Below are 26441 nucleotides of genomic sequence, written 5' to 3'. Positions count from 1 at the left end.
ATCTCTAAAGGGTCACTCAAGGTCCCAGAACAGTGAAAAGATGAATACTCTGCCCCTGCTGGCAATGCCGTATGGGGGTGGCATATGAATTCAAAGGGATTTTCTGCCCAGATTCTGGGCACCTACTGTGTGCCAGGCATTTCCCATATTGCACGGCCTTTCACCTTCTCCCCAGCAGGTAGAGCAGAGGGTTGTCCCTCTGCCCCAGTTTGCAGGTGAGGCAACTGAGGTTCCGAGAGAAGGGGTGCCACTTGCCCAAAGTCTCAGTTAGTGGCAGGTTGAGACTGGAATTTGGTCCCTCTGTTTCTGAAAGCTGCCCTGAGGCTGCAGGCAGCTGCTCTGCAGAGCGCCCCCTCCTGGAAAGATAGGGAAGCTCCTCTCATGATGACATCTCAGATGTCTGCATTCAACCATCAAGAACCCTTTGCAGGAGGAGAGAAAAATGGCTTTTCTGGCCTCCCTTTTTCCAAGGAGATGAGATAAAGGCTACTCAGAGGTCACCTCAGAACAGTCTGAATCAAATCTCTTAAATGAGGTTGACAGAGAGAGAGAGTATGAAATGTCCATACTTTTGTATATGCAATAAGGCTTAGTTTTTTAAAGCTCACTCACTTCTCATTTGAGCAAGATGAGAAGCCCCTCCCTTGGTGAAAAGGGCCTGGGCCAGGAGTCAGGAGTCCAGCCCCAGCTCTGCAGCTGAATCACTGTATCTGGGCCAAGTCATTTCCCCATTTCTGGGCCTCAGTTTTCCTGCCTGTCAAATGGGAGAGTGAGACTGGCTGACCACAGGACTTGTCCTACTCCAACAATGGGAGAACCGTGGGGGAGGGGATGGGGGGGTGCTTTAGGAGTGGGGTTGCTAGATTTAACAACGTGAAATACAGGATATCCAGTGAAATTTGAATTGAGGTAAAAAATAATTTTTATTAGTATGTCCCCAGTATTATAGGGGACATAACTTATACTAAAAAATTATTTGCTGTTTATCTGAAATTCAGATTTAACTGGTCATCCCGTAATTTATGTCTTCACAGCTTCTAGATGAAGCCCTGGCCACCTACCTTCCAACCAGATCCTCACCACCCACTGCCACCCTCCTGCCAGTGCCCACTTTCCTGCCTACATAGACATTCTGGAGCCATGGGCTGACAGGTTTCATGGGTCTAGGAATTCCTACACCAGAGATAGGGGTGGAAACTCAGCCAGACTAGGGGGCTTAAATCAGTGGAGAAATTTATGTCCACGTGTGTCACGATGGCTAGAGGGACACAGTGTCTGTGGCTGCTCACAAGCGGCTGGTCCCATTCTGTACCACGTCCACATGTGTGCACATAAACTAGTGGTACTGCATCCATGTGTTATCGAGAAAACTGTCTTTGGATATAAGGTATCAGAGCTACCAGTCCCTGGCCTTCCGCCAAGCCCATCCTTCATGTCACGTGTGGGGAAACTGAGGTCCAGAGGGAAGTGGCTTGTCTGCAGTCACATGGCCTTCCCCTGTGCCTGTCCTCAGCTTGACCGCCCTCCTCCCCACCTTATTGGGGGGAAGTCTTCCTGCAGTCTTCTTTCTCCAGGGGGTCGTGATTAATTACTCCACCTCGTAAGACTGGACAATAATAACCCAATATCCTCACCTGGTTCCTGGCATAGCACTAGGCACCTTACACGGACAGCCTGCCAAAGCCTCGTCCTGCCCCTGTGAGGTAGGCCCCGCCGTTGCCCACATTTTACAGAAGGGGAAACTGAGGCACTGGTGGTGAAGTCACTTACCCAAAGTCACTCCAAGTTGGGATTTGAGCCCATGACATCTGACTCCAAGCCCCACCCGAGTTCTTGGTGCTTGGTCTCAAACTAGCCACCTACGGGCTAAATCCAGTTTGTGGATATGTTGTGTTTGGCCCTGGAATGTTTTTAATGGGGAAATTTTACATCAAATTCCAGGTGTCCAGCTTGTCTTAGAAGACCAGAGAGTCTACCACACTGGGCCCACAGTCCCCCACAGGAGATGAGAAATATCCCCTTTAGAAGGGCTGAGATTCTTCACTTTGCCCCAGTCCCCATCACTCCCTGTTGCCTCCCACCCACCTACTTCACTCATTCACAAAACCTGCCCGACCCCACAGCTATTCTCATTTGCAGCTCCTGCCCTGTGCTCTGACCCAGGACCCAGGGTCTCAATGTTAGGCCTGTGAACAACCGGATGGCAGAACCTCTAAGCCATGGCTAGACCCCCTGACCTGGAGGACACCCATATTTTCTACTGGTCACACTACGGGTAGACTCCAGAACATTGAATCACAGACACTCAGGAGATTCAAAGACTCATCTCTCCTTGAATCAATCGGGAGGAGCCCAGGAGGTGGGCTCGTCCCACTGTCACCAAACTTCTTAGTGAAACCTTCATTTACTCCAAACCTTATGAGGAGCCCCAAAATGTGAACAGACCCCAGCAAGATCACTTCAGGGCCTGTAGACCTTGAAATCCCTGGGCTCCTCAGGGTCCATACATTCTATTGAGCTCTCCTATTTTCATGATGGGGAAACTGAGGCTCAGAGAAAGGAACTGGCTGACCAAAGGCATAGCTAACTGCTGTAACAGGCCACCGTTGACTGTGCCTAGCCCCTTCCTCAGAGGCCCACCACCCTCTCAAATTCTCCCTTCTTCCGCTCATCAAAACCCACTCCCAGGAAAAAGCCTGAAGCTCGTTCACACTGTGGTGTCCAGAACCAATGATGGCTTCCCCTCCCAGGGAGTCTAAAGGAGTTGGAGCTTTTAGGTAAAGGGAGGAATTTCAGACATTGTCTGTGGGTAGAACTGGGCAAAGGAAGGAAGACAAGGACCTCCCTGCAGTCCCTGAATCATACTACATCGTGCCTGCCTGCTCTGGATATGGAGCTCCCAGATGCCACCACAGCACAAGAGGCTGGGGGAAACATTTCCATGTGCTTCAAACAGGGCTGGCCTGGGTTCTCAGGTCCCAGGAGCGGCGTCAAGGCCACCTCTGGGTCTCATGAAGGCCTTGGTCTCTTCCTCTATGAAATGGGCATAACTCAGCTCGGGCTCCTCCCTCCCGTGCACAGGCAGGACAGCGGATCTCCAGTGCTTACCTGCACTGATAGGCAAGGCAGGTGTGGGGTTTCTTTGGGAACGAGCCACCCCCGGCTCTCCCATGAGGTCTCGCCAGCCCGGCTCTTGGCGGCGGTAGGTGGGTGTCTCACGGTCGGCATCAGCGCCTAGAAACCCAGACAGGAGGCCTCATGGCCATGTCCTGTACCCCTGAGCCATAGACTGCGGGACTCCCAGGACCGCTGAGCTCCTGCATCCCTGAGTGTGGGACTTTTCCCTTCTCGGGACACCCCCCAGCATTCACACCGGCCGGGCCTGCCGCAGCGAGAGAAGCACGGGTTGAATGAATAACTGGATGAATGAGCGAATGAACGACAGACTATTGGAGTTCTAGAAGCTGCGATGTGATAGCTTATCTATGATAGTAGATGTTAGACCACGAGGCCCCACAACTGTAACAGCAGAATGTTCCAGTCCTCCAACCCCAGCACGCTAGTGTCTCTGTTCAGGAGACCCTCTGGGCCAAAGCAAACACTGGGCGCCGGGCTCCTGGTGGGTGCCTGCCAGCCCCCTGCCTCGCTTTTGCCTCTCTCCCCTTTTCTCCTCCCTCCGCCATGTGGATGATTCCAGGAACATGTGTGTGTCTCCTGGGTCCCCAGGCCAACCTCTCTGCACTCTGTCCGCAGGTTTGCCAGGTACCGCTCCAGACCTGGAAAAGAGAAAGCAGATTTTTGGGCAAAACTTTATACCTCCAAAGAAGCCAAAAACCTTCCTGCAGCTCGTTTGGGAGGCACTGCAAGACGTGACGCTGATCATCCTGGAGATCGCGGCCATCATCTCCCTGGGGCTATCCTTCTACCACCCGCCCGGTGAAAACAACGAAGGTAAGACAGGGCCTGGGACCCCTGCTGCCCACCCGGCAGCATGCGTGCCTGGCCACACAGGAGGGCACTCGGGGCTCGCGGCTGTGGCTCCCTCCAGGTGAGGAAACCAAGGCCCAAGGGGCAGGGCCTCACCCACAGCTAGTGGGTGGCTGAGCCCGACCCCAGGCTGAGAGTGCCCAGCCCCCATTCTCCCATGTGTGAAATGCAGGGGTTGGACCAACAACGGTCATGTTAGAGCGAGTGTTTATTGAGCACTTACAGGGTGCCGAGCTCTGGGCTGAGATGCTGTCCTAACAACCCCATGAGGTAGGGTCCATGATTATGCCCATCTTAAAGATGAGGAAACCAAGGCACAGAGAAGTGAGTTAACTGGCTCGAGGTCACCCAGCGAAGAAATAGTCCCCAGGTTTTGCACTGGAGCTTGTTAAAAACACCACTGCCCAGACCACTCCCTGAGAGACTCTGGTTATGTTGGATGGAGCCCAAGGGTGGGTGACTCCAAACTTCTGTCCAGGCTGCTCTCTAAGAGCTCCCCACTCTCACAGCTGGGGCCAGAGGCCCCGAATCGCTCACCCGTGGCCTACATCCACTCTCTGATCTGACAGGGCAACAGCCCTGTTCTCAGATGCCCTGCTCTCTGGGTGCTCCAGCTTCTGAGCGACCCTGTTTCAGCTCCAACGCTGGGTTTCTCCTCAGAACCCTGAAATTGCTGGCTCCTCAAGGCCTGCAACTACGAAAAAAATCCATGATGACGTCAGAGCTCTGTGCACCTGATATTCTACAACAGGGATCACAGACTTCAGCCCACGGCCGACTCTGGCTCACCTCCTGTTTCTATATGGCCCGTGAGCTAAGATTGGTTTTTACATTTTTAAGCGGTTGAAAGAAAATCAAAATAATACTCTTTTGCGGCACGTGACTATTATATGAAAATTCATATGTCATCGTCTAAAAATGCAGTTTCGTTGGGACATCCCCATTTCTTTTCCATGCTGTCTGTGGCTGACTTCCCACCGCGACGGCAGGGTTGAGTGACTGTGACAAAGACAGCAAGGCCCACAAAGACTGAAATATTCACTTTCAGGCCTTTTATAGAGAAAGTTCGCCAACCTCTGTCCTAGAAGGCCAGGAAGGGAAATTTTGCTCCAAGAAAGCCATTCTCCCTCTCCCTGGCCGGACACCGCTCTCTGAGTGTGGAAGGAGAATAAAGTGGATGAAGACTCAGTTTCTGAAGTGAGCCCATTCTCCCGGGTTAGAATCCTGTCTCCATCACTTCCTGGCTGTGTGCCCTTAAGCAAGTCACTTTCCTTCTCTGAGTCTCAGTTTCCTCATCTGCAAACAGGGCGACAGACCTCACCTCGAAGGGTCATTACAGGGAGATGGTGAAGGGCCGTGTGGACAACGTGGCACACACAGACGGCACCTGGAGGTGCTGGACCTGCAGCCGCTGCGGGTAGACCGCCCCGGGCTTCCTTCCCTGCATCCCCGTCGGGGATCCCATGCTGTGTGACTTGTGGGAGAAGGGCTCTCAGTCCCGGTCCTAGCTTGGTTCAGTGTCAGGCACACCCTTGTGGGCCCAGTGCTGAACGTGTTTTCCCACGTGACGAGTCTCGGACCTGAGAGGGCATCCCGAAACCTGTCCTGGGTTCTGAATGGGGACATTGTTTTGTGGGTGGAGGAAACAGTGTGCCACTCACCCAGGGAGGGTTCTGGGGCAAACCCACTTTCTCAAAGTCAGGACTTAGAAGTCCTAATGGAAAACCTCATAAATAAATGAGGAGGTTGGGGTTAACATATACACACTACTATATATAAAATAGATAACCAGCAAGGACCTACTGTATAGCACAGGGAACTCTGCTGAATATTTTGTAATAACCTATAAGGGAAAAGGATCTGAAAAAGAATATATGTGTGTGTGTGTGTATGTATATATATATATATATATATATATATATATATATACACACATGTATGTATAACTGAATCACTTTGCTCTATACCTGAAACTAACACAACATTGTAAATCAATTATACTTCAATTTAAAAAAAAGAAAGGAAAAGAAAACCTCAACCTCCATTCATGCTTCATGCCAGAAACTGAGCACCTCCCAAGGGCTAGGGCTTCACCAGCTCCATGACAGATTTCCTTTATGATGACAAGGTCTTTTAAACCTGTATCACTCTATGATATATACATAGATAGATCGGCAGACAGTATATATGCACACACATACCATGAGATATGTGGGATCACATATTTTTTGTTGTTAGCTTTTTATAATCTGATTTGGCGTTAGTAGAAAAGTATAAACACTTTTCTTTGTTATTAATTATAATTAGACATTTCCTCATCAGTGTGCTGTGTAAGTAGATAATCCTACTAGGGTCACTGCTTCAGGCAAGCAAATAAAAAGTGAAAAGCACGTAAGAAATCACCCTTATGGGCCTCCTTTCCCCAAATGAGCAAGTGGTCTCTGAGGTTCCTTGAACAGCTGTCACCCCACCCCCTCCCAGGCCAGAGTTTTCTGAGAAACTGGAGAGCCAAGTCTATCTGGCCAACTACCTCAGTTTTATACCTCGTATTACTAGCTGATTTCTTTTCTCTGCACGCCCTCTTTCCAAAGAGGGTTTAAAGCAGATAAATTTGCTACCACGATTGAGATATAAATTTGACTTTGAACTTCCTGGCAGCCAAAGCAGAAAGTGAATTAGGATGATTTGCATAGCTCAAGTAATCAACAAGGAGGAAAGCTAGTTCTTTAGGAAGATAGCATGCCCCCTGACAATGAATTCTGGGATGAACTTTCACGTAGGATATTATGAGAGATGCATGATGGGCAGCGTTCTCTGCAGAAGTTTTCCAGAAAATATAGAAGACGGCACACGGCTACTTGCATGAGCCTTGAACAAAGCTAAGGGTGCAACACAAAGCATAATAAGAAGGGTAATTCCTACTATTTTTAGAGCCACCACTAGTTGGAAGCTTTTAGGGTAACAGTTCATTTGATCCTCACTTGACCCTCACAACAACCCCGTGGGCAGGTGCTATTATTACCCAGGAAACCAAGGCCCTGAGATGGTAAATGACTTGGGAGGAGGTCAGACTTTGGGAAGCGGCAGAACCGTGACTCAGACCAAGGCGTTCCAGCTCCCGAGCCCACGCTCCTATCCCTCGGCTACGTTTCCTCAGAAAGTGACCAGGTTGAGTCAGTGGAGAAGTGACCTCATGTGACCCAATTTAGTGCAAGATTAGCACTCAGCAGGCAGATGACAGAGGGGGTGCAGTGGGAACATGGATCAGGCTCCCAGGCTGTACCAGGAGGAGCCTTCCCCCAGCCCTGCACACAGATCTCCATCTTAGAGAGGTGGGAGCCAAGGCCCAGAGAGGGGAAGGACTTGCCTAAGGTCACACAGCTTTTAGACAGTAGGGCTGGATTTTAAACCCAAGGCTTCTGGTTCTTTCTACTGCCCCTCCCTTCCTCCACCTGAGACAGTAGCTCAGGCCACACTCAGTTGATGAGGGCAGATGCACACCCTCTAGTCCCACAGAATGAAGTTCCTGCACTTCGCGACTGTGCTACCTCCTCCCCAACACCCAGGCCCCGGCCTGAGCTCTGAGCTCTGGACCTTCCATGTTGCCTGGACCACCCCCTGCCATGTCAGACTCAGGCTGCATCAGTTATGTATAAAACGACGCTGGTGATGAACTAACAGGCTCTAGGCTGACTTGCAGCACGCATAGCCCTTCCCTGTTGGCTTTCTTGGCTCAGAGACCTCCAGACACTTGTCAGAGGTCACACAACACTTTTGTGGCAGGGCTGGGATAGGCATACCCCATGTTTCCCATTCCCTGCCTGTGACAGCTCCCCTAGTGCCAGAGTGCCAGCAGAGCGACCAGCACATAGTGGGTGCTTAGAAAATGTTTGTGGCTTGACCCGTTTTGACAGTCCTTATTCGATGCCAGGCCCTGGTAACCACCTAGAAAGTAGTTCCCCATTTTACTGATGAACAACTAGAGGGAAGCCCAGAGAGGCCAAGTGGATTCCCCAAGGTCACACAGACAGTGTGCGGCCACACCCTAGAAAACCCCGTGTCCAGGGAGGACAGCTGCAGGTTTCCCAGACCCTGTGGTCACGATCTCCAGATCCTGTCCCTGCCCCAGTCCAAGGGAGCCCCAGAGGAGACCTCAGCAGGGCCTACTCACGCCCCTCTTTCTTCCCCTTTCTCATCTCTTTCCCTTAATTGCACCAGAGCAGCAAGAGTTGTTTTCAGGTTTGGCGGCTCCCAATAGCTTAAGCAATCTGCATCCCTACTTTCTTGCCATCCCAGGGCACCATGTAGTCATCAGATAGTTCTCAAAAAGCTAATGGAATTTTTGCTGGCCAAGTGAGTGCCCTCAAAGGCCCAGAGGGCTCCTTGGTATTGAATCAGCAAGGGCAGCAGACGGGGCTTGGAGACAAGGTAACAGGGTGTGGACCCACTCAGCTACCATGCCCTTGGTTCTCAGAAGTCAGTCCAAAGAGAGAAGCTTATGAAAAGGAGAGGACCAATGTCTGCCGTGTACTCACCACGTGCCAGGCCCTTACTAAGCCCTGGGCTCACAAAGTCCCTGGGGTCATCCCACTTTATAGCTGTCCAAACCGAGACTCAGAGAGGCCAAGTCACTTACCCAAGATCACACAGCAGAGCCTGGATTTGAAGCCATGTCTTTCCAGTTCCAGGGCCCAAAGGCTTTTCATTGTCCTGGACTGTCTCTGAGTGTCCTAAACGTTTCAGTAACTGAAGCGGGGGGCCATTGATGAAGCACAGGACAGGGACAAAACAGCCGTCCCACTTACAGAGCCTGTGGCAGGGGCAGGGGATAACAAAGGTCCCAGAAAGAGAAGCACTGGGCTCTGTATCTTGAATCACTCCCCTGAGTCCAGGAGAATGCATCTCCGTGTCTGGGTTTCTCTTTAGCAAGGTTCACCTGTGTTTCCCAGTTTGGGGGATTTCACTGGTGTTGTTCACTAGTAGAGGGGCACCTTAGTTCCCCTCCTCCCATCTTCACGTGGTTCTGAAGTCCAACTGGATCCCCTCTGCCACGTGGGAGCTCGAGGCCCCATTCAGGCTGCCTGTGTGGTGATGTCACGTGCTGGACAAGAAGCCACCCTTACACTGAGCGTTTACTGTGTGCTCGCTGTGTCAGGTGCTTTACGTACAGCCTCTCCCCAGTCTTCACCACCACCTAGGAGGGAGCACCTGTCATTACCCCAGTTTTGCAGGTGAGAAAACCAGGGCACAGCGGTTAAGCAGCTAGCTCCGGGCACACAGCTGGGATTTGAGCTCAGAGCTATAGCCCGAGGTCAGTTACCATCGCCATGATAACGATTATCATCACCACCAAAGGCTGGTTCAGTTCAACAGTTTAAAATTATTGGAAAAGTCTGAAATTCCCAAAGAAAAGAGAAGTGGCTTTGAGATCCCCACACAGTGGTGTAGTTGTTAATTAGCCAATGAGGAGTGGCTGGTTCAGCCAAAGATGTGGAATTTTCTAGTGACCCACACCGCCGGCCTGCAGTGACTCTGTATCACCTCAAGCATGGGCCCACCAGCTGAGCCTTGACCCTTCCAGGAGCTGAGAGCCAGAAAACATTCCCTGGTACCACCTGGCCTTCTGGTCATGTTGCTTTCGACCCCTCGTTTCCCAGAGAGTCATGCTGGGGACTCTTGAAAGTGCTGTTCTCTATTCCTTGGGACTGAATTAGACTTCCAGACAGTCGACCATGGGTCTTTGACAACATTTTCTACTTTCCCAGTGAGGCCAGCGTGTGGCAGAGAGGGCCGCTGGGCTCAGGGATAGTGGGCAGGCCAGGTCCAGTGTCAGATTCCAGGCCTGGATTCAGACTCCAGATCTGCTGTGTGATCCTGGCTGAGTTGCTGTCCCTCTCTGAACTGCTTCCCTCCTCTCAGCCAGCTTGAGGATTAAAGTGAATGCCTGGCACACAGCAGGCCTTGCAAATGGCCCAGTGGGGTCCAGCCTCAGTGGAAGGGGCCCGCTCTGAGTTTTCTAGGAGTGGATCGTCAGATGCTGTCCATGGAGAGACACTTCTCTACCCCCCAGTCCCTGCCCATTGGAAGGAAGGGCCTAGGCCAGTCCTGGTGTGGCACTCATCTCTCTGGGCCTCAGTTTCCACATCTGTCCATGGGGGTAATACCTCTGACTTTCCGGATCCTTCTGGGGATGCAGGAGACAGGATGTGTGGAGGGGCTTGGGAAGGCCCTAGGGCTCAGCACCGCGTGCACAGGACCTGCCTCCAAGTCCTTCAAGTCCGAGGCCTTGGCATCAGATGTGTCTGGTGTCTTCTTTTTCTTTGTCACATGGTGGGTCTGGCAGGCCTTAAGCAATGTGGGGCCCAGACCTGGAGGTTCAATGGTGCAAGGGTGTGGGGCGGAGGGTCACTGTGGATCAGACAAGTGGCTCGGAGTGTCGGTGTCCTCACTGTGTAGTCGGGGCTCAAATCCAACGAGGACTGAGTAAGAACCTCCTGGTGCTAAGCACAGGCTGGAGCTTTTGCCTTCCTCCCCTTGAGTCTGGAAGGTGGTCTCAGTGACTCCCATTTTGCAGATCAGGACACCAAAGCTTAGGGAAGGCTTACCCAGGACCAGAGAGCGGCAGCAGCAGGATTCAGACCAGCTTGTTGGAGGGCAGGGCCAGCACTATGGCTCCTGCCGCAGCCTAGAAACCTGCCTCACAGTTGCTGGAAGAAGGGAAGGAAAGGACATCAGCAAAACTGCATTTTAGACCCTAAAGCACTTGCACTATTGATTGCTGTGAGGCCCCTTCTGCCTGGCTGACCCACCCCACCTGCTTCCTTCTGCTGTCTGCAGGATGTGCAACGGCCCAGGCGGGGGCAGAAGATGAAGGGGAGGCAGAGGCGGGCTGGATCGAGGGGGCCGCCATCCTCCTCTCGGTCATCTGCGTGGTCCTGGTCACGGCCTTCAATGACTGGAGCAAAGAGAAACAGTTCCGGGGCCTGCAGAGCCGCATTGAACAGGAGCAGAAGTTCACCGTGGTCCGGGCTGGCCAGGTGGTCCAGATCCCTGTGGCTGAGATCGTGGTTGGGGATATCGCCCAGGTCAAATATGGTAAGTGACCCAACCACAGAGCCACATGCTGGAGCTGGCATCTGGGCACAGGTGGGACCCAGAGAGGCTGGTCCAGGGCAGGGGGTGGATTCCTGAAGGCTGAGCCCAAGCCAGGTTGTCTTCTGAGCTCCTTGGAGAGGCGAAAGGCTCCTTTCTGGAGGTAAGATTCCAGAATCCATTTAAATCAGAAATGGCAAATACATGGCACACGTACCACAACTCTCCAGACTTCTACCCTTAGCAGACATTCCTAATCAATCTCAGCTCAAAGCCTAGATACATCCTCAGACGCCTTCTCAGTATAACACTCCAAGGACCACTAACACTCAGAATGGGTTGATGGGGTGAAGTCCATTTCCCACCTCTGATTTGGCTGTTAATGGATGGTTGTTGGGCTAGAGAAGGTGTTACAGGGAGTGGACATGGGTGAGTGAACATTCTAGGCCTGTGATACTGCCATGGAGAACGTGAGCAGGCTGGTGCCAAAGGGGATTTAGATGAGATATGTCCTAGGTAAGTAGAGGCCAAAGATGGGGGAAAGATTGGCAGGCCTCTCCTCACTCAGCCCTAGAGGGCTTGGTTTCCTCTGATAACATGCCTGTCTTGGGGGGCTCTTCAGCCTAGTCAAGAGAGATTAATCCCTTCCAAAAGAACTTCCCCAAAACATAGTTGAGACCAGAGAAGATTGAATCATTGAGAAAACTGGGCCCCAAATCCATGCCACGCCAAGAGAAGCACTTTATAAACTGAAGGATATGCCCACCCAAGCTAGGATTATTGCGGGACCTAACCTCAGCCCCCCAGGCCTCATGCCCTTCACTCTGGCCCCAGGCTTCAGTTGTCTATTGTCCTTTGATGGGCGCCATCTTGGCTCCTGTATCCTGGGAACTCTAGGCAGCCAGTTCCCAAGGGCGAACCTTCCTTGCAACCATACCTTGAAGAGAATACTCCAGCCTCTCCAGCCACCTGAGACCCTGCTGACTGACCCCCTCACCCTTCTTCCTACCAGGCGACCTCCTCCCTGCAGATGGCCTCTTCATCCAGGGCAATGACCTCAAGATCGATGAAAGCTCCCTGACAGGGGAGTCTGACCAGGTGCGCAAGTCTGTGGACAAGGACCCCATGCTGCTGTCAGGTGAGCTGTGGCCCACGGCGGGCTCACTCCCATTGCCGGTTCCTGCCCCCATGCCCAGGGGGCATCCATGTCCCCTTTATGAGGCTGGAGGGCCTCAGAGACTTTGGTCCTTGTCTCCAGATCTCTGGCCAACTCGGGCCCAAACGAGAACTCCCTCCCTTTTCCCCTGCAGTCGTACATTGATCCTACTGTGCACTGAGCAGCGCTGCAGGCCCTGGGGCGAGCGCAGTGAATAGAACTGACAACGAATTCCTGCCCCCATGAAACTTACCTTCTAGTAAGTTGATTTTCTGAAAAGTCGAACATGGAAGCCTGTTCTCGTTAGAGATGAGAAAGAATCAGTCTGGTGATGCCTACTTTAGATGCGTGCTGTGTGCCAGGCATTGGGCTGGAGGCTGGAGACACAGCAGTGTACAAGGCAGAGGAGGCCTCAGCCTTGAGGAGCTTGTAGTATAGTGAGGAGAGACAGACAATGTTAAAATTCCAGAGGGTAATACATATATGATGAAAAAAAAGCCGGGCGATGGAGTGCAGGTGGTGTGGGAGGTCGGGGCGGCCACGTGTGAGCTGAGGTGTGAATGATGGAAAGGAGCTGGTCTTGCAACTTTCCAGGGAAAGAGTATAGCAGGGAGCAGGAGTAGCAAGTGCAAAGGCCCTGAGGCAGGACCGTGAGCAAGAGGGAGACCTTGTGCACCATGGTCAGGAGTTTATAAATTTTCTGCGTACAATGAGGATTCTCTGGAATCAGCAGTAAGCTGATCATGTTTACATTTTTAAGATCTCAGTCTGGCTGCTGCAGGGGGCAAGAGAGGAGGGGAGACCCTGCAGAGGTGAGGCACCAGACAGGTGAAATACCCGCCCTCCAAGCAGGGACACCAAAAAGGCTTTATTGTCCAGCAGCGCTCAGCAAACATCCTCTGAGCAGTTGCTCTGGGCCAGGCCCTGGGCCCTCCCTTCCATGATGTTACAGACTCATCCCCTGGCCTTGGAAGCCCCCAGCTTGAGTAAGCTGGGGGAAGCAGACCAGCAAACAGCTGATTCTACAGTAGAGGAGTGAGGAAGGTGTGAGAAAACCGACAGAACAGAACTATCCAGAGAGGTGGAATTGAGCTGGGTTTTAAGGGGTGAGTAGGAGCCCACCAAGCAGAGTTGTGGAGAAAGGGCCCTCCTAGCAGAGGCGCAGTGGGATTTCCTAGAAATACAGAGGAGGAGAGCAGCATGTCTGCAGGGTACGACGGTAAAAAGGAGTGAGAATTAGGTCTGGGGCATTTATTATCAAGAACTATCCAACTGACATTTATTAAGCACCTACTGTGTGCCAGTGGTTAATGAGACAGACAAGGTCCCTGCCCTCCTGGAGCTTAGAGTCTAGTTAAAGAGACAAACAAGGAAGGAGCAAACAAGCACATATTTAACGTAATTTCAGATAGTGATAAGTCAGGTGAAGACGTTACACCGCTACAGTGAGACAGAGACCCTGAGGAAGGGGACGGGAATCTTAGTAGATCAGGGAAAAGCCTGTCTGAAGAGGTTACATTTGAGCTAAAACCAGAACAATGAGAAGAACGAGCATTCTAGGCAGAAGGATAGCGAGTGCAAAGGCCCGGGGCGGGGTCTGACCAAGTGATCATGGAAAGCCTCAAATGCCCTCTTGGAAATTAGAGCCACATGAGAGCTCAGTAAATGGTCATTGCCCTGTGGCCCTGGTTCTGACCTCTGGGCTTAAGTGGTTGTCAGACAGGCGAGCATCCTTGGGAGAAGTGGCCAGGTGGGTCATGGGGATCAGTGGAAGTCGAGGGGAGGTGCTAGGCCTGAGTGGATGAGTGATGAAGGTTCCAGACAGTTTGGAGGAAGGAGAGGAGGGATGGTTCCCTGGCAGGAGGCTGGGGAGAGAAAATGTTCAGGATCACTGACCTGAAGCATGAGCAACCAGCCACAGAGGTGGGCACAGGTGCAAAGACGTTGGAAAAGAGCAACTCTAGCAACAGTGCAGAGTTGGATGGGAAGTCGGCTGGCCAGCTGGAGTGGAATCAACCACTCTAGTCTCGACCTTCCATCTGGCTGGAAGCCCAGGCAAAGGGAGTAGACCCTGGGCCTCTGGATGTCAGGAAATGGGAGCCAAGGTCTCCCGTGGTGTCTTTGTGGGCAAGATGGAGAAGACTGTACTGAGGCCAGGGGATTTCGGTCAGTTTGTGCTGACTCTTGAACTGCTGGCAATCTGGTGAAAGGTTTCTAGCAGCCTTCCCTGGAGCTCTGTCCTGTTGCGGTATGGAACATATGCCCATCAAGTTCACAGAGACCACAAGTTCAGGAAGGCTGACAAAGAGAAAGCAAGGGTCAGTACCCACAAAGATGGCCAGAGTGCAGGGTGAACTAGACTCAAGAAAATGAAACTTGACTGTGAGCTGCAGTACTGACATTCAGAAACCCAGCTGCCTGGCGGAGAGGGAGGGCAGTGGCTTAGCCCAGGCTCCTGGGGAAAAGACAGTGAGAAAGGGGCATGGTCAGCCTGATGGAAAGCAATCTAATTGGAAAGAGAAGGATTCTGTAACAGTCAGCACCATTCTAGGAACAAAAGAGGCTGCCTGTGTGGTAGTGAGTTCCCCGTCACTGATTGTGTGTGAGCAGGGCCTGGACAGGCTATGGGTGGGTGTGTTGTAGAGGAGGCCGAAACCCTGAATGGGCGCTGCATTCAGTGCTTCTCCCTGCGGTGAGAGTCACAGATTCAGTACACCTGTCCTCACCTGCACCTCTGCTATAGACCCACCTTGTTTCCTTCCTTCTGCCCTGCCTCTGCTGAGGCCGTTCCCTCCTCCCACATGGCTCTCTCCCTTCCCCACTGCACATTTAACTCCTGCCCATCTGCTCAGTCCCACCTCCTCCACGAAGTCTTCCCTGACAACCCCTGCCCTGTAACACCTGGGACCCATGCATTAGCGTGTGACGTCACACTGCGCTCGGCCCATTCGGGCACAGCCTCATCATGCTGATTGAGTTTTGTGCTGAGCAAAGCATCTCAAATAAAATAAAGAGCAAACCCATCCACAGTGCCACCACCCAAACAAATCCAACAGGTCTCACTTTTATGGGCCCCTTCCATCCTTGGCCGGTCCAAGAGGGTGGGAGCCCGAGCCTGAGGCTGTCGGGAGGTCAGCCCAGCTCCACCCCAGGCCCTGCACACCTTAGGGCTCAGGCACTGTGTGCCAGAGTGAGGAGGGAGGCTGCGCCGCGTTGTAGAAAGAGCAGAGTTGGGCAGGCTGAGCCAGATCTGGGCTCTGAAATGAACTTGCTGTGTGGCCTTGGGCATGTCGCTTCACTTCTCTGAGCCTCCGTTTACCTGTGAGGAGAACAGTGATGTCCTGGTGTGTGATGTAGGTGAGGCTCCTACCTAGCACAGTGCTGCCGGAGGGATGCTCACGGTAGGCTGGTTCCCTTCCCTGTTCCTCGGACGGAGCCTGGACTTGGGAGTGAAATAGCCTGGGTTCACATCCTGACTCTGCCCTTCACTGGCTGGGAGACCTTGGACAATCTTCTTACCCTTTCTGAGCCTCCATTTTCTCACTTGTAAAGTGGGAGAGTAACCCCAGCTTATATGTCCATTTCCCCTCCCTTCCTTCTTCTTGAATGTGTCCCCTGTCCCCCTCTCTGGGCTGGCCCTGTCTCTCCCCCATCCAGCTCCTCTCCACCTTCAGCCTGCCCAAGCCTGCCTTCTCCAGGGGGTTCCCCTGGATTGCTGTCTTCCCCAGTGCTCTGAACCCTGCATAACTGCCATTTGGACTCTCACATGACCAGACATCTCGGACCCTTTCCCTGTGCTGGTGGCTTTGCTGGGCCTTCTGGTCAGATGACCCTCAGAAAACACAGAGGGACCATGCTGGGGGCACCTGCAGGGTCCTCATGGTAGTTCAGACGCCCCCACATGGCATCTGGCACACTGGCTCAGCCTAGAGGAAGGCAAAGAATGCTCAGTTCTGGATCAGGTGGCCTGCCATGCCCGACCTTTGAGCCTGGAAAGGTCCCTTCCTCTCTAAGCCTCCACGTCTGTGTCTGTGCAGTGAGCCAGTGAGGAGCCCTTCCCCCCTGCCTGCTCCACAGGGCTGTTGTGGGGAGCACATGCCTGGACAGATGTGACTGTCCTCTGTGAACGGTGCACATGTGAGATGCTGTGTGGTGTGGAATGAACACAGCCTTTGGAGGCAGAACCTCCAGGTTCCAGCCTTGCATTGGCTCCCACTATGACCTCTGCCCATCAGGACCTCAGTCTCCCCATCTGACAAATGGGGGCAGACCAGCCTTCAGAAAGATTCAGATGTCTCCAAAGCTGTGGGCACAAAGGAAATCCTAAAGGCCTGGAGCTCGCCCCCCAGGACACACGGGCAGACACAGGCCCATGTCTGCAGTGACTTCAGCCCAGGCAGAGTAGAAACGTGCAGAAATCGCAGGTCCCCACGTCCACGGGGTGAGGTAGGGGGAGTGTGGACACCAAACCAAGCACTCACTTGCTTCCCCTGCTGCCTGTGGACGTGCCCCCCGTGTGGCTGCAAAGTCCTCTCTCTGCAAGGGGAGCAAGAGATTCAGATTTTTCAGGTCAATCTCCCGATGTTGAAGACGTTGGGAAGAAATTCCAATTTTTCAAAAACCTGTGTGGGTCAGACAACCTATGGGTGGGCCCTGGAATACAAACTCTGACCTTGGCCTGTTTTTTTTCTTAGTTTTGTATTTTAGTATAATTTCAAACTTTCAGAAAAGTTGCAGGACTAGTACAATGAACACCTGAATGACCTCCCCTCTGGTTCAACTGCTGTTGCCATCGTGCCTCCCTTGCTCTCAGGAGCCTCCCTCTCTGCTTCATCAGGGCCTCTTCCTACTTCAGGTGTGTCTCCCAAGAAAAGGAGTCCTCGTGCATAACCACAGCATAGCGGTCAATTCAGGAAGCATTGATGCAGTACTGATACCCGACATACCATCCATATTCACGTGTGCCAACTGTCCCCACAGCGTCCCCCAGGCTGGGAGCCAGTGCAGGTTGCCGCGTGGCATTTAGATGTCCTGCCTCTTCAGCCTCCTTTAACACAGAGCAGGTCCTCAGCCTTCTTTTGCCTTTCCTGGAAGGCCAGTGGTTTTTAACCTGCCTGGGTCATGAACCCCCATGAGAGTCCCATGGAAGCAATAATCCCTCTTATGAGAAGTAAATGTCCGGACGTGTCACCGTACAGCCTGTCAGTGGACTCACAGATCCCTAGAGAACCATGGTCTGGTCTCGATTTGCAGCTGGGGAAACTGAGGCCCCAAGCAGGCGTGTAAAGCCCCACCGAGGCCAGGGCCAGAGGGAGACTCCAGCCCGGCAGCCTCCTAGCGCCCACATGCGAGCGCACCTCCGAGGACCCCTTGACTTCATTACCCAGCAGCGTGGCCTGTTTGGACCACCTGATAGTGAATTCCACGGGGAAACCAACAACCAGGCACCATCGATGTGGCCATGGAAGGGACAGGGGCCAGCGGGCCAGGGTGGGGACTGTCCTCAAAAGCAGCAGGCCCTGGCTCCAGCAGGCCCATTGGCTCGGTCCCCTGCAGGACCCCACCCTCCTCCATCACCCCTGGAACCAGAGCATGAACAGCATGAGGTTACCCAGGACATCGACAAACTCTCTCGGGCCTGCCGCCCACCCTGCCTGCCGAGCGGAAGGCCAGGCACGGGGAGCCGGACCTACCACCACTGCCGCTGCCACCGGGGAGCCTAGGACAGCACCGTGACCGCAGGAAGGCCCAGTGTGCCGCTCGGCCCGCGCGCTCTCCATTACACTACCCTGCCTCTTCTCCATGAGAGGCAGCGGGGCGTAGTGGATAGAGCACGGGTTCAAGTCCCGGCTCCACCGCTCACGGTTGTGTGACCCTGGGCCATCGCTTAACCTCTCTGAGCCAGAGAGGCCACAGGTGGGCGGAGGGGCTTGGGGTTGTGCCTGCACTAAAACCTACCTCACAGGGCTGTTGTGAGGGGGACGGACTTGTGGGCCATGAAATGCTTTGCCGACTGTCTGATGCTCTGTGAGCATGCGTTATTACTGTTATTAACTGCATTGATAACAATAATGAAGACAGAACCGCGTCTGGCGTGGCAATCGCATCGGCTTTGCTTGGTGCTTGTGCCGGAGGCAGGTAATAATCCCCAGAGAAGGCCTCCGTCCCTTCTTCCCTTCTCTACCCCCAGGAAAAGACCTTTTAGAAGGTCTGACCTCCCCGCTCTCCCTGTCCAAAGAGAGGCTTAGGAAGTCAAAACCAGGAGAGTGAGGAGCTCTGGGTTTAAGCCCCTACCTGTGCCTCATGTGCTGTGCAACCTCACTGAGCCACTTGCCCTCTCTGGGCTAAGAAGCTTCATTTTGTAAAGTTAGACTCCTCTAGCTCTGCCACCTGGGGCTCAGTGCACCCCACTTGCCATCGCATGAGGCTTTGGCCCCGAGATGCCATCTGGACCAGGCCTGCAGCAAGTCTGAGGCAGAGATGGGCTTTGAGCCTGCAGTTGGGAAAGTTCTGGCCGACACTCAGCTGCCAGGTCAGAGGCCGCAGAAGTCATCTGCAGGGAGAGGAGATGAAGGTCCAGGTGGGGCAGGACAGGCCGTCCCGTTGGTGGGAGCCCGCAGTGTTCCCTGGGCCCGAGCTCCTTTCTAGCTCACAGATGGATGGACAGACAGATGGTCGGGAGCTAGATGCTGACAGAGCTCCCTCACCGCTCGCCTGCCTCCCTCTCACTCCTCGGGGCTGTGTCCCCAAACAGCTCTGCCTCTGACTTTGTGCACAAGCCTTCCCAGCAAGGGAGAGAGAATAGGAGCCGGGAGCCACCCGGCCGCCCCAGTAATGCCCTGTGAAATGCGGGTGATGGTAATGACCTCACCCGGGGACTGTGGCCACCGAGTGGGAAAAGGGGCTCAGATAGTACGGGGTACATGGGGAACGTCCATAAATATTAGCTCTCTTCTTCCCTCTCCCCAGAATACTTCCGGCGGCTCCCTACTGAACCCCGAGGAGACACCCAACCCTGCAGCTCTGCACTCAGGCCACCCTCAGCTTCAGCCCAGCTGACCCGCAGCTGTCACACTGTCCCACCTCCCCTTTGCCTGGGCTGTGTCCGCCGCCGGCCACGGGACCCTTGGGTCTCTGTTGTCCTGTGTTGTTGCTGATGTGTGCTGCTCCCCTCAACCCTAACTAGACTGTGAGCCCCTGCCGGGCAGGGACCACCAGAGGCCCCTTGGGCCCCAGAGCCCGGCACAGAGCTGGACTCCACCACACTTGTCCATCCCATGAACAAGCGTGGCCCTGGAAGGGAGTGACACATGGTCAGTTTGTCTGCTCAGGCCCCTGCTGGCCCATCAGAACTCCCCGAGATGCTGCCTTTTCATGGAGGCTGCCCTACCCCACCCAGGAGTGGCCCTCATCTCCTTGGGACCTAAGGTGCCCAGACTTCACCATTGACAGGTGGTGACCTAAGGCAGACCTCCCCATTTTACAGAGGACAAAACTGAGGTCCACAGAGGAGACGGCTGGCCTCAGGTCACACAGCACGTCAGCAGCAGACACCAGACTTGTTCCCAGTCCCCTCCCCCTCAGCCTAGGGTCCTCTCTATCAACCACCCCCCATGCTGTGTGTTCTGAGGGGCTCCATGGGAGCATAAGGAGGTGAAGGATGGTACCCAAGGGACCATGGACTTGGGAGCCTGGTGCAAGGCCCAGCCAGGGCCCCCCTCCCCCAAAAGGTTCTCACCTCTGTCCGCACCCAAAGACCCATGGCTTACATGCCTCTGGTTCCACTGCTGGAGCTGCAGCCCTTGGGGTTAAACATTGTCCCCTGCAGGGGATCCTGGGGCTGGGGAGTGGCAGCCTGGGGGTGACCTGGTCCGCTCTGTTCTTCCTCCTGCAGGAGGGGCAGCCAGGCTGTGAGGTCCCAGTGCGGAAGAGGGGCAGCCCAGGGAGGACGGCTGGGCTGGATGAATTTGACCCTTTGTGAAACCATAAAGATGGCTTATTGAGGGTGTGTGGATTCTCCATTATAAATGTAATACATGTCCACCATGGGAAATACAAAAAAGGAGGTAGCAGGGAGGATAGTGCTGGATTCCAGCTACAAGCCTCCACTGTGGCAGGAGGAGAGGACTCGCCCTCAAACCTGCCCTCCATGGGCTCACAGGCTAGTAGGGACACCGGGCTGGGAGGCACCCCCAGGGGAAACCTCGGGGGGCAGTCCAGAGGAGAGAGGTGATGTCCTTTTGTTGGGGTCAGGGAAGTCACCTAAGAGGAGAGGCATTTGTCCTGAGCCTTGAGGAGGAGGTTTTGGAGAAGAGGTGTGGGAAGGGCATTCAGGCGGTGATAACTATGTGAGCAGAGGCGGGAATGGGGCTGGGGACCAGGGCTGGACAGAAGGGCCCCGTGAGCTGTGCTGTGCCCAGGGCAGAGGGCGCAGTGTGGGAATCAGTGGTCAAGGGCCGGAAGAAGGTTGAGGTGTGATCCAGGGGGTGCTGACCAAGGTGTTTGGACTTTGGGGAGCTATGGGGGGGGTGTCTGAGCTGGGGGGGCAATGGTCAGAGCGAAGGCTGAGCATGCTCCTGGGGCACAGAGGGAGGGAGGACCAGAGGGGGAGTTTGATGCCCCCAACTTCTCTGGCCTATCTGATGCTAGGGCCTGGAGGACTCCCCAGGGCTCATCGAGGCTGGGTGGGGGGCATACTACGCCTTCACCCCATGTCCCCACGTCCCCATGTTGCGGGCAGAGGCCACCTCCCTGGCTTCCTCCTCCTTCCTCCCTCCTCCCTGGCCTCCCAGTGCAGGGCCCCCAGCTCCCTGCTGAGATGGGAGTGATTAGATTAGAAGGTGATTTGGGGTCTGATTATCTTGGGTGGAAATTGGCCCCCTGTGTCTTTTTCCATCCCGCCCAGGACTGGGGAGGTGGGGAACAGCTTCTCCATCGCCACCCAGGCAGAGCCAACTTTTTCACAAACATGTTTGAGACCAGAGTGTGAAGCCTTCTTTCCTGGGGAAAAGCAATATGTGAGAAACCGGACAAGGGCTTGGTCCCTCTCCAGCTGGTGACCCTGGGCAAGCTGCTTCTCCCTCAGTTTCCTGTTCTGTCGACCGAGGGCCAGTATGAGGACTAATGAGATGATTGCGTGTGAAGGATTAGGGTTAGGGTTAGGGCACAAAGCCTGGAGCGGAGTAGGTATCCTGCAGAAGGTAGCACTGGTCGCTGTCCCTGCCATCTACGCCCTGTGAGTGCACTGAAGTGTGTTCAGCCCTCACCTTTAAAGATCTACAGTGACCCCACGTGTGACCTCTCTGGGCCTCAGTTTCCTCCTCTAATACTGCTGGTATTTAACAGTCCATCCTGCCAGCTCCCACATGAGCTGAGCCCGTGCATGAGAAAGCATTTTGTCAGCAAGTTATCGTAGCTCCCAGAGTCCCATAGTTGGGCCCAGATTCTCCCTGTTTGTGCCCCTTGTGGGGTACGTGTGCTTCAGGGTCTGTCTGTGATGGGAAGACACCAGGCCTGGGCTGATCGGCCTGGAGTTAGTGTCCGAGCTCATTCTGTGGTCCCCACTGTGCCCGGCTCGGGGACTGAAGAGGCTGGGAATGGGTAAAGAACCAGCTGAGGAGCTCACCCCCTGAGAGCCCAGGTCCTGGTACAGCTTGCTGGGCTCCATGCTGCCTCTGGGAGCCTTCATGACTTGGTTTACCCATCATGGATGGACAGACCAACCTTTACCACCTCAAAGGAGCTTACTGGAGGGTATCTGTCTGTCTGTAAAGCACTTTAAGATCCTGAGACCCTGGAGGCCAAAAGGCTGGAACACCACACATGCACACGCACACAGGCACGTGTGCAAACACACACACGCACACACACACAGTCTCAAGACATCTCTCAGATCCCAGAAGGAAAGGGAAGGGGTGGGTGAAACCTCTTGAAAAGTGAAAAGAGATTCCTTGCTTTAAGGAAAGTGCTTCTTGCCCTGACTCAGAACCTCTTGACTCTTATTTTAGATACAATCCTAATGAGTTTGTCCACCTAGACTTCAAGTCTGAAGCAAAGTGGGAGGCCAGGAGAAGGCCATCAGTGACAAGTGAGCCTGAAAACAGGAGGAAATGACCATGATCTTGAGGGGAAAGAAGGAAAATCTCTCAACAGCAGAAGGAGTTCAAGAAGCAAGTCATCAGGGCCGTTTAGTGGCTGGGGTCAGTGGCCGTGGCCGTCTGTCTGGTAGACCAGGTATAGCTCTTCCTGTGCGGCCTGGGGATGGCCAGAGACCCTGCACCAGGCAGGATCGGGCTGTTAGTTCTCTGCTGAAGGAGAAATTGTATGCCGCATTGTAGAGAGCTTTCTAGCCAGAGCGGAAAAAAGGAACACCTGACAGGCCAAACTTCATTTATCTAGATTCTTTACTAAGCAGAGTGCCCTCTTGTCAAATAAAAGCTGACGCAGAAACCCCAAAGATGAATAAACTTGGGGCCACTCTGACCAAAGGCCTCCCTTGCCCCCTATGGCTCCCGTCCTGCCCCCTGAAAGAATTCCAGGACCCTTTGGAACCCAGTTTTAAAAATCTAAAATTCTAGGAAAGGAGTTCTTAAATTTTCTTGCACCGCAGACCCCTGGGGAGGTCTGAGGTCATAATGGGCCACCCCTATTCAGAATAAAACTTGGAAATACATAAAATAAAATACACTGGATCACAAAGGAAGCCAATTAGATTGAAATAGTTAAAGTAATTAAAAAAGAATTAATGTGTGGTGTAGTAACATATGTGCTTCTTTATTAGCACACTGAATAACAAGATCCAGCAGTCAGTGTAATAATTGCCTTAGTTGTAAAATAAGGATAAGCCTAAAAAGTAGCTGCAACAGCTATAAAGTGATATTAAAAAAAACCCATGATTTCTGTAACATATGTAATGGTGTTGTGGCCACCACTGACACTCGCGGGGTTTATTGCCTATGTTCTTAATAGGGGGAAATGCGAAATTTCAGTTTGATGTTTGTGAAAATAAAGAGGTCATTGTTTTCTCATTCAACTTCATAGAGCCCTGAACTCTTTCCCCAGATCTTTGGGAAGTTGGTGGACCCCATTTTAAGCAGTCCAGTCCAGGGCTTAGTTGGCATTTTTTTTGGCTGGTTGCAGAGCAAGGTCTGGTTCTAGATATATCATTAAGGAAAAGAGGGAGTGGTCCCTGCTTGGCCCGTAAGACTGGGAGAGGGGGAAGGGGAGAGAGAGGAGAGAAGAAGGGATTCTCTAGGAGCAGGTAGGAGGTGGTAGGCCTGAGCTTTCTGGGGGCCTAAGAATTGAGGTATAGCAGTGTTTGAGCTCCAGGCCCATCACAGCACTATCCCAAGGTGAAATCGTCTTTAAAGGACCCACCTTGAGTACACACCTTGAACCTTAACTGTAGGTGGTGCCCTAGGACCTCAGCAGGCAAATTGCCTCGAGTCAACTGAGACCAAGTGCCTTCCGCTCCTTGCGGGAGGGGGCTTGGGCCGTGCAATGGTAACTTGGCTTTCGTCCCCTTCCCCAGGGACTCATGTGATGGAGGGCTCTGGACGGATGGTGGTGACCGCCGTGGGTGTGAACTCTCAGACCGGCATCATCTTTACCCTGCTGGGGGCCGGCGGTGAGGAGGAAGAGAAGAAGGACAAGAAAGGTAAGCCCAACGCTCTTGTGGACCAGAAAAGGAGCTCTTAAGGCCACATTTTTTGTTGTTGTTGACTCATTCACTAGACAAAATAGTTATTGAGTGCCTTTTATGTCCATACCCTGTGCCAACAGCTTCCTCCTGTAACCCCAAGGCCCTTCTTGGGCCAGGAGGCTCTGTCTGTTCCATCTCCAGGGTCTCGTTCCAGTCTCTGTCTTGTCCAGTCATGTCATGGGGGGCCCCCCTTCCCCCTGGGCCAGGCCAAGGGGGCTGAGCCTTTTCTTGAGCCTCCAGCCTCAAGTGTGACCTGTTCCCATCATCACCCCTGATATTGCATAGAAATCCCCACCTGGGCGATTCCTCCACTATTCTCAACTCCACTGAGCAGAGCTGCACACTCACCCAGTATAGACTTTCCCCAGAGGTGGGTCTTCTGGGGAAGGTGGCCAAATGTGTGCCTCCAAATCAACTGCTGTGAGCCTCTCCCCATTGTCGCCAGAGCTGCCATCTCAGCTGGGTTCTGTCTCCTCCTCCCCCTGCAAACAAGATTCCTCACTCCATGGGCTGCCCTTGGTGCAGCAGGTTGTCGGCCTGGGCTACAGCTGCCTCTCAGAGCAGATGAGGGGTGGTTGGAAAACATGAGCCCCAATCCCATCAGACCAGGCCCAAATCCAAGGCCCAGCCTCTGGCCCAGAACAGTTGACTACTTACCCGACACTCACACTCGGTCTCGGGGACACCCCCCACTCTCACATCTGCAGTCTTTTGTCTCCTTCCCCAAGTTCTAGAGGAGGGGCCCAATACCCAGACCTTCTGGAGTCCAGGGGAAGGAGATGAGATAATAGATGACCCCTCCTTCAGTTTTAGGGGCAGCCAGCCTCCCTCCAGCTCTCAGAGGTCAGCCAGGCACCAAGTCTGGGTCACGATCAAAGGATACTTGTTCCCAGGGGCAAAACCCGTTTCCTGGTGGGGTACCCCTAAGATTACGATGGCCCATCCAGCAGCGATGGAAATAAGCTGTGATCTGGGAGAGCTGAGGTTGAGACTGAGGACCAAGTCTTGGCCAAGAGGCCCAGAGCACGTCAGGACAGCGCCCACGCAATGCCGTGGCAGCTATGGCCCCTGTGGCCCCAGGTGCGGGCAGTTGGGCAGGTGGCAGCAGCTTTGCCCACTTCCTTGGCCTCACTGGGGCCTGGGTGAGGGGCACAAGCACCCAGACCGGTGTTTCTTAAAATGCCAGTAAGAAAACAGGCCTCTTCTGCCCCAAAGCACAGGTCAGTCCCTTGCTGAACATTTACCTGCCCTCCAACGAGATGGGGACACCAGTGTAGAAGGAAGAGGTGGGATGTGCAGGGGACGTGACAGAGGAATCTGGGAGGCCAGCCCAGCCCCTCAGGCCCCCACGAGCAGCACAGCCAGGCTGGACCTCCTCGGCACTTCCATTCCATCACCTCCACCAGGGACATTGCTTAGAGCCTCCCGTTTCAGGATGACCCCAGGCGTACCGGTGTGTGTGTGTGCGTGTGCGTGTGTGTGTGCGCGTGCACACACAAAAGGCTGTATGTGCTTCTCCTTCATTAACATGTCTCAAAAATCATCACACAGGTGTGAAGAAGGGGGATGGCCTTCAGCTACCAGGTACAGTAAGACACTCCTCAGGGTAGATGGGGTTTTAGAAATAGCAGCAGCCATTGACCCCTGAGCCCTGGCCCTAGATCCCCAGCACACAGCTAAAGGGGGTACCTGACTGCTGGGGGCTCCGCCCCACCAGACCTCCACTGTGCCCCCGTGCACTGCCAGCCCCACGGGACCGGCCAGCACCCTGGTCTGCCTGCCTCCCAGGGCTTTCAGTGCAAATGGCACCACCACCACCTCCACACGCCCTCAGCCCGCTCAGCACCTTCCCCTCGCCTCACAGCACAGCCACCTTACCCAGCATCTCTTCCCTCTCCTTCCCACAGGACCCGTTTCCCCACCCCAAGAAAAAGCAGCAAGAGTGAATTGGAGCACATCCTATCATTTTTGATTCCTAAATTAAGGAAAACTCGCTAGTACCTTCTCTGTCTCATGCACAAAATACCACATGCTTGATGTCACCTTTTAAGTGGTGGGGCACCTCCCATGGGGGTCACCAAGGCGAGCTTTTGAGTGCCAGCTAGGGAAGGAGGAGTTGGCCATGGGCAGTAGCCTGAGTCAAGGGCATGAATCCTAAGTCACTGCCGTGGACGGACGTTCTTCCGGGACACAGCAATGGTCATAGCAAGCAGCCCTTCAGAACGGCCAGTGCCCGCACTGCACTGCTCGCTGAATATTTTGAGTCGACTCCTGGCCATGAGCGCCTCTGGCCCTGATGGTCAGCCAGACCCTCTCCTAGAACCCTGTCTGAAAGGCACCCGCCTGATTGCTTGGGCCAACGGGGTGCCTCAGTCCAGAACCTCACCACCAACAGTGCCACCCCGCGTAACCACATTGATCATCCTCCATATTTTATTTCAAAGACCCTCCACGTCTGAGTTTTTCCCCCCGACTTCTGTGGCATCTCTATGGGAACATTTCACC

At 53.7% G+C, this 26441-nt stretch overlaps 1 protein-coding gene across 1 annotated transcript in view; it reads left to right on the top strand.

The window, feature by feature from the left end:
• ATP2B2 (ATPase plasma membrane Ca2+ transporting 2) overlaps nt 1-26441 on the top strand; it is a 211144-nt gene that overhangs the window by 126163 nt on the left and 58540 nt on the right. The window contains exons 3-6 of the mRNA XM_089919712.1: nt 3754-3951; nt 10825-11082; nt 12092-12217; nt 23766-23891. Coding sequence (XP_089775838.1) covers nt 3754-3951; nt 10825-11082; nt 12092-12217; nt 23766-23891 — 708 coding nt within the window. The remainder of the gene's footprint in view (nt 1-3753; nt 3952-10824; nt 11083-12091; nt 12218-23765; nt 23892-26441) is intronic.

This window comes from Delphinapterus leucas, chromosome 10, assembly GCF_059928025.1.
Source record: "Delphinapterus leucas isolate spDelLeu-1000000601 "Yukka" chromosome 10, BTC_Dleu_Yukka2, whole genome shotgun sequence".
NCBI classification, from domain to species: Eukaryota; Metazoa; Chordata; class Mammalia; order Artiodactyla; family Monodontidae; genus Delphinapterus; species Delphinapterus leucas.
This window is presented reverse-complemented; position numbering and strand designations above follow the sequence as displayed.